We start from the raw sequence: 12,284 nt of genomic DNA, 5'->3' as shown, positions 1-12,284 counted from the left end.
GTGCAATGTAGCTCTTTGACCTTTGGGTAGTAATTTTCCACTGCATACATATTTTTAAATGGAGTGATCACAGAACCCAAATCACTGTTTGTTAGGATATCGAGAGAGTAACCTTTTTGCTTGCTTTGTGGTTGGCATGGTGAATCAAGCTACAGACCTGGAGGCGGCTCTTCCAACAGCCTTCGTTGTGGCTTCATACTTCCCACGCTCTCGTGAGCCTGCACAGTGACTCCAAGCATGGACAGTATATACTTTAGGAAAAGAGAATATATTTTGTAGTAAGATGTAGAATACTTGCACTGAGGAATCTAAGTAGTAGAATAAGGAAAAACAATTAAACTCTTAGAGTTTAAGATATTAACAGATTGCAGGTACTGAGCTGGAAACTGGAATCAGCCGTCTAGGTTTTACCAATTAATTTCACATTCATCCTGTATGTGCTGTAATGGTTGTAGGTTTTTCTTATACCGTCAGCCATAATGCAGTTGCTAATGGTTTTTTTTATTATCCTTTCAGATAATATTCATTCAATATAATTCAAAATCTGTTTGTGATATTTCTCACATGACTTTAAATCTCAGTCTCTTCATCAGAGAGCAGAACTACCGTCCTGCGGAGTTTCTCCGTTTGCTCCTGCCTGCTGGGGATGACACAAATTCCTGTCTCTCTCTAGCTCTTCCTATTTCCATCAGTTACTTGGGAAAGACACTATCCCGAGGCTTCTGACTGGCTTGTTTCCCTGTCAGCCAGGATACCTGTTCTTGATCTGTTACACGAGCAAGTGATGTCTTAAGAGGAGCCCCGGACTAAAAGTGACTCAGCTTAATAACCACGTAGATTTAGGTAGAGGGTATGGTCTAAAAGCTGTAACTGCCTCGGCATCCTCCCCTTGTAAAACACACATTCAGGTGCAGACAGGGTTAAAAATTCTCTCTAGGTGATTTTTCCGCAAGAGGCTTTGACATTTGTGCTACAGTGCTGGTTTTTTTTTTCTTCTGTATGTCCCAGAAAAAAACGTCCAATTGGTTTAAGCATTGAATATTTCCCTCACAGACAAAAATACTGAAATACACAAGACAACATCAGCAACACACAAGAATACCATATATTATAGTAAATGTTTTATATATCTTATGATTATGTAGTATATATCTATACATAGTAGGTATTGATTATATTGTATATAGTATATAATATATCATAAGTATATACTATCCTTAATGTGAATATATTATATTATTATCTAATATAATTACTGTGTTGAATAGTGACACCATTTGTTCAATGACAATTGGTGCCTTGGGCACTGTTACCGTTACCTGTGTATTTCCTTTAGAGCAATGTCTTTCTTGCACAACTTCTAGTCAAAAACTCTTTTCACACCGCAGTCTGGGTTCCGGTTTGGGGTGTATCTTGGGTCTTCAGACCCCTAACCCTGAATGCAACATTTGTAACTGTAACAAAATGGTTGAACTTCAGTGTTTAAACCACAACAGTTTCTTGCAACTGATTCAAGACACCCTGTGGTAAAGAAAAAACCCAGAACTTGGGAGATCTTGGCTGGACTGCGGTGTTACTTAAGTGCTTACTCATCCATGCTAATAAAAGGAAAAATCTGCCACCTGTTTAAGGAAAAGTTGTGAAAACACAGATTTTTGTCATTATGTGTAACTTACACATTAAAAAGCTTGAGGGTGTGCAAGCTTAGCTGGTTTCTGAACAAGATACCTGAATCTGTGCAAAGTGAAGCAAAAGTTCTATTGTGGTAAAAAATTACTTGACTGAAAGGTACATGACGACAAGCTTACATTATTTTTCTGTATGGCTGTTGTGTTTAAGAATGCTGTAAGTTAACAAGTTTTTTTAAACAGACTTATGAAATAGGTTTCTTTAGCTATTATAAAATAACAATACAGTAATTTCTTGCTTGAACAGCCTTCAGTGGCCTATGTACATACTACACCAGGCCTCCCTTCAGGCTGGGAAGAAAGGAAGGACGCAAAGGGCCGTACGTACTATGTCAATCATAACAATCGGACCACAACATGGACGCGGCCCATTATGCAGGTATGAAATCTGTTATAATGCTCAGTGTAGATAGCAAACATGTAGCCTGTGTTGAGCATAATGTCAGCTGAAGCAGCTCTTGGGAACTCTGAAATTAAAAAAAAAAAAAAATCCTAAGCATTGTCATAACAACTCAGGATAATCATAAAAAATGGCAACGACTGGGATTTGTTTGCTACTTCCTTTGACTATATTAGGGTACAGATTGAGGCGATTGCTACAATGGAAGGCATTGACATGAGCTACATGAACTAATAGAAGTTCTTAGGGTTGAATCTGACAGTTGTGTTGATCTGTTAATAGTACCCTGCATTATTTGCCCTTCCAATGGAACTAGATTAAATACTTGATCTTTAAGAAAGTATATTTCATATTAAGAATAATAATAAATAGTTAAATCATTTTTTAAGTGTCCTGCCTCTGGATGAACTGTGTTTCTGACGACTTGCTAACTTGCTTTTGCTTCTGGATAGCTTGCAGAAGATGGCATGGTTGGGTCCACAGCAAACAGCAGCAACCATTTAAGCGAACCCCAGATACGACGGCCGCGTAGCCTCAGCTCGCCCACAGTAACCTTATCTGCTCCACTCGAGGTGAGGAACACTGATACCGACAAAGGTCTCTTAGGTCTGACTTCTCATTCCTGGTAACTTCTTATCCCCTTTGTACTTAGGCCACACAGCCACTTTTCCCTGTTAGTGATTTTGCCATAATATATTGCCATTTTCTTTAGCAGTTTTCCATCTGGATCTTTATATTGTACAACAGTATTACTTTTACGGTCATTGAATGATGTAAAATATATATGATTATTTAGTTTAGTCAGCTAAAACGCAGTGTGTGTGCATGTCTAAAACACACACTGTTGTGACTCCGAGTGCTCTGAATGTATAAAATCAGAAATATCTTATGAAGTTGAAACATTTATTGTGATGCTGATAACTTTGAAAATAATACATGCAATTGAGTTTGGAAAGTCTTGGCATTAAGATACTGATCACGTTTGACATCCATTTTCTTTCAAAAGGACATTTAATTTCTTTTAAGAATCTCTAAAGGTAATTCAGAATACTGTTGAATGATGTTGACTGCAGCAGATCTGAAGGATAACTGAAGCGGCTTCTTAGGCAGTCAGAGACGATGTGTGTCGTACTGCTGAAAGTGTGATTAAAACTCTTGACTCGGTTAAGCATGGCTGTGTTGAGGAGAGTAAATTCCCAAAAATTTCTTCTTCAGACTTAAAGTATGGCACCTTATTTGTCCTTTCCCACTGTCTCTTTCCTGTTTGTGTCCCCTTTGCCCCAGCAAAAGTTTGCCAGCCCTCAAGCGAAGGTTGTCACATGTAGTTTGTTTTCTGCATCACTCTTTGTTCCTTATACTGAAAAATACTCAATCTAATGAGCAGGGGTAGGATTATTGGACAGATTGGGTGAGGTGAATGTAGTTCATATTTAAAATAAATTATCTCTACTTATATGTAACTCAGATAAACCCTTTGACAACGAACTACTTGAAACCACCCTTGCCATTGTTAATTTTGAAGACCAAATGTCCTGTGATTGAAATAAATTAAAAATTCTGAACATCTTAAGGCATTCCTCTCCCTGCTGACATTTTAAACAGTTGGGCTGGTGGAAGTCACTGACTGCACATCTGAAACTTGAGTTCCTCAGGGCAGTACACTCGCTTTTAAGGGCAATAATCTATCCCCTTCACTTGAGAATATTCCATGAATCAGTTTGGTGGTTAGTTTGTTCGATGCTCGGAAACCACAAGGGTGCTGAAGCACCCAAACTTGTCATCTTATACCCACTTCTGAATTATTTTGGGTTTTCAAGAAAGTAAGGTGTAGGCATACTAATATGAAAATCTTAAAGGCTACAACCACAGGGAAAAAAGCAAATTCGGCTTTTTAGAAGTCACTTCCTTTGTTTAAATAGTTATTTTATTGTAAAACGGTCAACACTTTTTGTGTACAAGACACATGGAAAGCTTTTATTTAATGCAAGCTATTTTAAATGCTGCTTTTGATCGCTGTAATTTAACTGGTTTCCATCCAAATGTAGCTCAAAACAAGCCACAAATAAGGCTAGAATAATTTTGTAAATAGGCATGTTGATGCCTCATTTTCTAAGATAATTCTCAAAAAATAGTAATTAAATGTAGGCTAAGTTAGAGAATTGCCAAAATAAGCATGTGTGCATTTACTGAATCTTAATAATCAGTAAAACAAGAGGAAACAAGCTGTTGTATCAGCTGATGAGAGCATGGTTTTGGAAAGTAACCGAAAAGTATAAATTCAAACAAGATTTAAGCATGGTACTTAAGCCTTGTTTTCTGATTGTTACAGTCTGTATTTTCAAAGGTGAGGAAATCTGGATCAGATTTTTTGAGCTGTTTGGGCATCTCAATGTGCAGTTTCCCAGTGAAATTTAAAAAACCCAAACACATGGTGTAACTCCTGGTTTTATCCGATAGGCGGTGATCACTGAAGCAGTTTTGCAGCTATGATCATTTATTTAAAAAAAAACAAAACAAAAAAACCCCAACAAACCTGTCCAAAATCTGTAATTGCGAACCTCAATTTATTTCAGAAACCTGTTTTAAGTTTATATTTAATGTTTTGTTTGAAGTTACGTTTGAGAAATGCATTGAGAAGTGGGTAACATTGCCTCGCGTTCAGGGTATCCGTTGTTGTGAAGTGAGGTATGTTGCACCATGAAGCACGAAGCAATGCCTTCATTTTTTCCTTTGTAAAATGAAACACTGACATGTACAGGGCAGCTGCAGTAAAATATATAATCAAATGCAAATACTGTGGGCATCATCATTGTGGAGGGAAGTGATAAAATTCTGTGTCCTTCACGGCAAAAAGCTTCGTATGTTGTAAGGAGCAGACTTTAGCTAAATAAGTTCTAGGAAATCAGTCCCAGCACTTAATCCTAGTATTAATTACATCTGGAATGAAAACCTATTTGCTGTGATACCAAGTTTTATTCGTTTTACAGCATTGAGTGACATTTGCCAAATCTGAGTATCTTTCCTTTTCTTCAGGGTATGAAGGACTCCCCCGTGCGCAGAGCGGTGAAGGACACCCTTTCCAACCCTCAGTCTCCACAGCCCTCCCCTTACAACTCTCCAAAACCACAGCACAAAGTTGCACAAAGCTTCCTTCCTCCTGGCTGGGAGATGCGAATAGCACCCAATGGCAGGCCCTTCTTCATTGATCATAATACCAAAACTACTACGTGGGTAAGGGAGAGTCTGGATCTTGAGTTTTAAATTAGTTGCCATCTTTTAAATGTTTCTGTCTTTGGTTTCCTGCCTATATACCCCCCAGTTTATTTTGGCATTTGTCAGCCTAACTTTTGATAAAACTGATGCAGGAACCTCACGGACTCCCCCACGCAGTCATGTGCAGTAGCAATAGGCTCGAGTAGCTGATTTTGTGAAATGACTATAGAGAAGGAAAATTTACTTGTTCATGTCCTCTTAGATGTTGGTGCGCTTGTTCATCATGTACCACACGATAGTGTTTTGCATTTTGTATTTGACCTTTTTATACTTGACCAATCATTGCACACAAGTGCTGTCCTTTGAACTCCCCAGATTTGAGTCTGAGAGGCATGCAGTGCAATGCAGACTTGGATTGTCGTTTAGTTTGAGACTGTCTATAATTGTATTGTATTTCACTGTGGCTAGCCCTGCTTTTTTATTAATGTAATGTATGTACATCTTTGGTTAACAGAATCCATTTTATTACTTGGTTTATGTCAGAAGGATCCATTTTTCAGTAATTCTGCAACTTTGGTTAACAAATTGAAGAAATAAAATGACACTAGGAAAAAATGTCAAAGACGACCCAGCATTTCACAGCTCCATTGAAATATCAGTTGCCCTTTCATTTGTTAGGCATCATTCAGATGCCACTGACCACGATATACATGACATGTTTTTAGTGGTGGCTCTTAGTGGTGTTCCCATGTGCCTGGGGGTAAATTACATGGAAATCTCACGCATTTTTTTGTCTAGATTTGTCTTCTCTGGCCGATTTTATTTGCCCCTTTTTGCCTCATTTGCATGTTGGTGTAATAATACCTGTGTGTGAATAAAAATGTAAGCAGCTCATTTTCATCCTTTTTGAGCCTTTTTGGGGTAGGATGGCTTATTTCTCTTATGTTTTTAAGAGCCAAAAATGTGCATATATATCTAAATGCCACTGAGGGGAGTGCGTGCATTCCTAAGAACAGGGCTGTATGTTCTGAAGCACAGCTCTGGATAGGGCACACTTAACGGAGTGGAACTTACATCACCCTAACTGACTATTAAAAAAATCATTTCAATATATGAAACCTAATAAAGTGTGTGACACATCCAAAATACTAAATGTTCTGTCACTTTTATATCTTTTGGTTTATATGTTTTATTCTCAATAAAAAAGAATAAAAGAGTAACTGTAATTTTGCAGAGAATTCTGTGTTTGGCTTAGTGTATAGATCTAACTTGATCTGCTGGATTTACAGTTCTATATTTCTGTTACAGGAGGATCCACGACTGAAATTTCCAGTGCATTTGAGATCAAAAGCATCTTTGAATCCTAACGATTTGGGCCCTCTTCCTGTAAGTGCTAATGTGTATGTGTTTTAATGTATACCTGCTATCTTAGGTGATCTGATCTATTACTGCAGTCATATAATGTATGTGGACACATACGTTGCTGCCATCACTTTCCTGAAGATACTGAAGCTATGTTTATATATAGCACCAAAAAGCTTTATTGTGATCTGTGAATCAATTGTCAGGCTCTTTGAAGCCAGCTCATACTATTTCTGAAATGATTGCACGTTTCTTTGCTTATCTAAAACTTTGAGCTTTGAATAAACTTTCCTTGGTTTTAGCTCTGTCTGCGTGCTTTTGGCTAATTCCCTGTTGCGGGAGCAGATGTTCAAAGCAAGCTCTATTAATGTGCCAGCATATGCTGGCGTTCAAAAATCTAAACACATTCAGATTTTTTTCAATGACACTTCCATACGCTGCAGAGAAAATTATCATTTTTTAGAAGTTTTGTCACCGTTGTAACCAAACTATAATATTGATTTACAGCCATGTCAGATGCAGAGCTTTGCTTTGTTTTTAAAACATTGCATCCTTAGTGCAGAGACCAGTCTGTGAAAGCTAGCACTTAGCTTCTAAGGTGCTGATTTTTCCAGTGCAGTGTTAATTCAGCTCATTGCCCCATATATACTCAGCATCCTTTTTAGAAATTGCCATTGAAATTGTACTTGCAAGGCTGGAAATCTTAGTGACAACGAGCCACTGATTTTCACCAGCACTGCCAGGGCTCCATGTATTACAGACAAGCTGTCTGCAAACAGCTGCTGTCCCACCCTACAGGACATGGCAGGTTAAATTATTTCAGTTTTAAATAGCTTGAATGAGGAGTCTTTAACCCTACTCATTTTCACTGAGCTGGTTGCAGTTTCCTTAGATGATCTGCTCTGCCAGCAGACCAAAACAAGTGCTGCTTTTGGGCAAGAGCGGTGACAAATGCTACCTTCGGTGAGGAGCAATAGCCTCTGTTACCACCTATGATCAGATGTCCTCCTCTAAAACATCCTAAAATCTCAGTGTCCTTGACCTGATTAGTAAAAAAGTTTTGCCTTGTGTTTAAATCCAGCTGGGCCATTTGTCAGGCCCTGTGTCTTGAATCCCTGCTGACATCAAAAACTATGCGCAGTCGAACATATTTATTATGATGTATTTCCTGGTTGCAACGCAGCAGTCACGCAGTTTGTCTCTAAGAAAACAGCTGTGGAAGTAGCTGTCCTTTTGCAGTTCTTCAGCTACAGGGGGCGTGCATTAATTGTAACCTATATAAATAGCCAGTTCTTTGAATCTTCCTAGATTTGTGGCCTTGACATAATGCATCTGTGATCGGTTTGTGTTTTCGACCTCACAAGCATCTATAAGCAATTGAAGTAGGAATGGATAATGTATTGCTTCGTGCTGGGTGAGAGTGGTAGTACTTCACTTATCTTCTCTCTGTTTTTTATTTCCCCGGTCCAGCCTGGTTGGGAGGAAAGAATACACTTGGACGGAAGAACGTTTTATATAGACCATAGTAAGTAAGCACTCAGGTACTACAGCAAATAGACAAAGGGAGGTAATAAATATTGAAGTGAAAGCTTTATAATTTTACTCTTCATTTAGGAAGCCAGGTGTTGATATGTGGAGACATTGATACCAGAGACTTAGTGCCCTCGTACGGTACTGTATATTCACTGAAAGCTTGCTTTTAATTGGCTCATCAAGCTTTGTCCCTCTCTGACTTGTGAAGCATTAACATTTCTTCTCTGTGGTTTCTTTTGTTCTTGTTGATATTTTGGATTCGTTGTTGTTGTTGTTGATGATCCCATGGCTTATTTGCACTTAATAAATTAAAATATACACTAGGAATAGAAAATAAGATGAGAAAAGATCATATAGCCACAACTCCACATACAGGCAGTGGAGCAATTAGCACTGATGAGTACTCTTGCCTCTCCTTTAAGAAGGTCTTGTGGCAGTGCTGATTCTGATCTTATTTCCTATTTATAGCATGTTAAACTGCACCCAGCCCATTAATATTATTCAGTTCTGTTAGTGAAGTTCTAGTGTAAGTGATGTTTCATTGTAGACTTGTCTTACTACAGCATCTCAGAACTACTGTGTGAGTTTTGTTGTTGTTTGAAAATAAAGCAGCCCAGGAAGGTTGGGCTGTTTCTTTTTTTTTTTTTTTTTTTTTTTTATATTTTTTGTTGTTTTTTTTTTTTTTTATATTTTTTGTTGTTTTTTTTTTTTTTTATATTTTTTGTTGTTTTTTTTTTTTTTTATATTTTTTGTTGTTTTTTTTTTTTTTTATATTTTTTGTTGTTTTTTTTTTTTTTTATATTTTTTGTTGTTTTTTTTTTTTTTTATATTTTTTGTTGTTTTTTTTTTTTTTTATATTTTTTGTTGTTTTTTTTTTTTTTTATATTTTTTGTTGTTTTTTTTTTTTTTTATATTTTTTGTTGTTTTTTTTTTTTTTTATATTTTTTGTTGTTTTTTTTTTTTTTTATATTTTTTGTTGTTTTTTTTTTTTTTTATATTTTTTGTTGTTTTTTTTTTTTTTTATATTTTTTGTTGTTTTTTTTTTTTTTTATATTTTTTGTTGTTTTTTTTTTTTTTTTTTTTTTTTTTGGTAAGACTTCAGCTGGACTTTTTAATGAGGTATTCCTACTGATGGCATCATCTTCACAGAAAGGCATAACTCAAACCGTTAGAAGAGGGTACATACGTTATGCAAAACTCAAAGAATCAAAATCTTATACTGTTATAGGTATTTGGAAAAACTTAATACTCTCTTCAATGTCAGTAACGCTGACTCCAGTGCTTACAGGGGGTTGTATATATGGCATTATTAAAAGACGTTCTCTAAATTAATACGCATTTTGAAATTGTATAAATCATTTTAAATAAGAATTAGAAATAATACACTTTCCAAGCACACGATTAACCTCTTTCAAACGGCAGGACAGAATTATTCTTCATACCTTCTGTAATTGTTTTTCCCAACAGATATCTGGAAACTTAAATATGGCAAATTATGCTAAACTGCTGCCACTGACGAGTCACATGATACAACTGTCATACTGAGAATAGCTGTATAATTGTTGAGCTTCCCAACCTCCTTTAACAAGTTGTAATTTTTCAGTCTCCTAAATCTACTTAAGCATGTGTTAGTCTCTAAAACTAAATGGAATGTTAAAGTTGTATTTTAATTAGAATTCTCCAAAGAAGTTGTAATTGTTATAAAACTAAATTTATTTTCATCTGAAATCTCTAGTCCCTCTTTGATCGAGTTTTTTTAGGTTTTATATAGCAGTTTTTACAGAAGTTTAGGGCATTTCTTTTTTTATAATGCTGCTTGTTTCCAGCAAATATTTTTTTGGTCTTGATCTGGTGCCACACCACTACCATTACAAGTGGACTCTAGGAGCAGAGGCGGTGCCAGTGGCGTCCCAGTGGACACGTTGCAGCTCCGTCATGATAATGTTGTGCTCTGTATTTAGGGAGTGACTGAAAACAGCATTGGGTGCTCAGTGGTTTGGCCTGAGCCGTCTCAATAGCAGCATTTATTTTCACAGTATCAGTAAGGAAGTACAATGGCATTTGACCATAATGATGGGTTGGTGGCGGAACCTGCTGACTCGTCCTTGGCTCATGACTGACCTGAGAGCACACGGTCAAATCAGTCATGGGCGCGATCACCCTAAATAGGCCAGTCTCAGCAGTCCATTGCTACGATGAACTGGCCACCGTTTCAGTCATTCTTTGCTGAAGCGGTTAGGCAAGATGCAACAAATGCCATCAGTCGCATTATTAGAATGCAGTATAAATGTTGAAAGTGTTAACAGATTCGGCTGCTGTTCATGGCCTGGTTCCCCAGATACGTTTTGTAATTCTTCTGCATAGTTATCCAATACCCTTGTCCTATTTTTGTGATGTTTTTCTCATCCCTGAGAGAAACTGCAAACAAGTCCAGTGCAACCAGCACAGAAACCTCCTCTTGTGGAGCAATACAAACTGCTATCAAGCATGCCATATAAACTAGTAAAACAAAGTACTGGTAATTTAGGTATTACTTGTAGCGTAGTAGTCTGAAAATAGAATATTTTTAGATTGTAGCTCTAAACAGTCTAATTCTGCAGCAGTCAATCTTTCAACAAAAAAACACCAAACACCAGTCTCTAGTACTCCATGATTAGGCCTTAGCTAGTTAAGTCAACATTATTTGACATCCATGAATAAAATAGTGTTGTCTCGTCACTGTAGCATGGATATACTCCTGAATTTCCTAGGAGGCTGATGGGCTGCTACCTGTTGGAAGGTATCATGAAGGCAAACACAGACGTTTCCAACCCTATGCAGAACAGTTATCAGTGGTTCACTGACAGAGGGGTGGATATATTAAATGGGTTCCCCTCAAAGTCTGTCTTGGATCCACCATTTTCCAATGTACTCGTTAGTGATTTGAACAATGAATTAGGGGGAATGTGCTCGTTAGTTCAGCAGAAAACAGCGGTGCAGGAGAGCTGAGAGCTGCTCGCTGGAACAGGATGAGAAGGCAGAATGAGTCTGGCAAAGTGCTGCTGTAGTGTGAAGGTGCTGTTGAATAAGAGTTGCAAAGTATTACTCCGAATGGGAACAATTAGCAGAAGTTTGGTTGAAAAGGGCATGAAAAGTACCATCAACTGAACATGAGTTAACTCATCCTGTGATGTATCGACAGGAGCATCTTAAATAAGACCTGAAGTAATCCTCCTAATCTCATCAGCGCTGGTATAATGTCTAGGCTACGACAATTACTGCATCGAGCATGGGGTCCCAAACTTCAGGCAAATAGTGGACCACTTGGAAAGGGCCCAGAGGGTACAGAGGAGAAAAGGGAATCCTCAAAGGCCCTAGAGCCCAATTTATGAGGAAAGCAGAGTATTGGAATGAGGTGGAAAGTCGAGAGAGATGGTAGATTTTCAAAAATGTGCTGCAAAAGGAATTAATTTGGTATCCGCACGCACTTTGGGTAAGACAGAGAATCTTGAGCCACGATTCCAGGGAGAGTGGGTCAGACCCTTCTGATTGTTGGGGCCTTTACATTGATGCTATGAAGTCCCTGTCACTGTAATACTCTGAAAAAAAATTAGGCAAAGATTTGTTGGTAGTGCCATATACCCTTAAGTACGTAGGGCAATAAGAAAGAGTTCACAAACTTGCAGTCATTTCCAGTTCTGTTACCTTTGATTTCATAGCAAATTGCTGCCATGATTTGTAGCCATCGGTTTCAAGTAGGTGTAGACATGAATTGCCATAAACCCCATAAACCTTGCAGGAGGAAATTTGACTGAACAGGTCAAAGCAAGATGAACAGGGCCAGATGCGGCGTCACGCCTTCATGGCAGGCTCTGGTCTGTGGATCTCGTGTGGCTGCTGGAGCTGTCAGCCGAACAGCCTTCCTCCGTAATTTTGATAAGCACTAAATAGACTCAATGTGCAAAGGGAAATAAAATAGTATCTTAATATTAAATTAACTGATAGATCAAAATACTTGAAACGTGCTTGTGATCTTTTTAAGCTTTCTTCAGTTAACATTTAATGAGCATCACCTTTCAAATCCCAGTCCATTTCAAAACTAGCTTGGG

General features: G+C 37.7%; 1 protein-coding gene across 11 annotated transcripts in view; it reads left to right on the top strand.

The window, feature by feature from the left end:
- NEDD4L (NEDD4 like E3 ubiquitin protein ligase) overlaps positions 1 to 12,284 on the top strand; it is a 113,527-nt gene that overhangs the window by 79,660 nt on the left and 21,583 nt on the right. For 8 of the 11 annotated variants that reach the window (XM_035892940.1, XM_035892939.1, XM_035892938.1 and 5 more), the window contains 6 exons: positions 1,936 to 2,067; positions 2,541 to 2,660; positions 5,122 to 5,319; positions 6,610 to 6,687; positions 8,134 to 8,188; positions 8,278 to 8,334. In XM_035892940.1, the coding sequence (XP_035748833.1) occupies positions 1,936 to 2,067; positions 2,541 to 2,660; positions 5,122 to 5,319; positions 6,610 to 6,687; positions 8,134 to 8,188; positions 8,278 to 8,334 (640 nt within the window). The remainder of the gene's footprint in view (positions 1 to 1,935; positions 2,068 to 2,540; positions 2,661 to 5,121; positions 5,320 to 6,609; positions 6,688 to 8,133; positions 8,189 to 8,277; positions 8,335 to 12,284) is intronic. The other 3 variants (XM_009637395.2, XM_035892931.1, XM_035892934.1) reach the window with 2 other exon arrangements.

This window comes from Egretta garzetta, unplaced genomic scaffold, assembly GCF_000687185.1.
Source record: "Egretta garzetta isolate BGI_Z169 unplaced genomic scaffold, ASM68718v1 scaffold384, whole genome shotgun sequence".
NCBI lineage: Eukaryota > Metazoa > Chordata > Aves > Pelecaniformes > Ardeidae > Egretta > Egretta garzetta.
The sequence above is the reverse complement of the archived record's forward strand: the minus strand, read 5'-3'. Positions and strand labels throughout refer to the sequence as shown.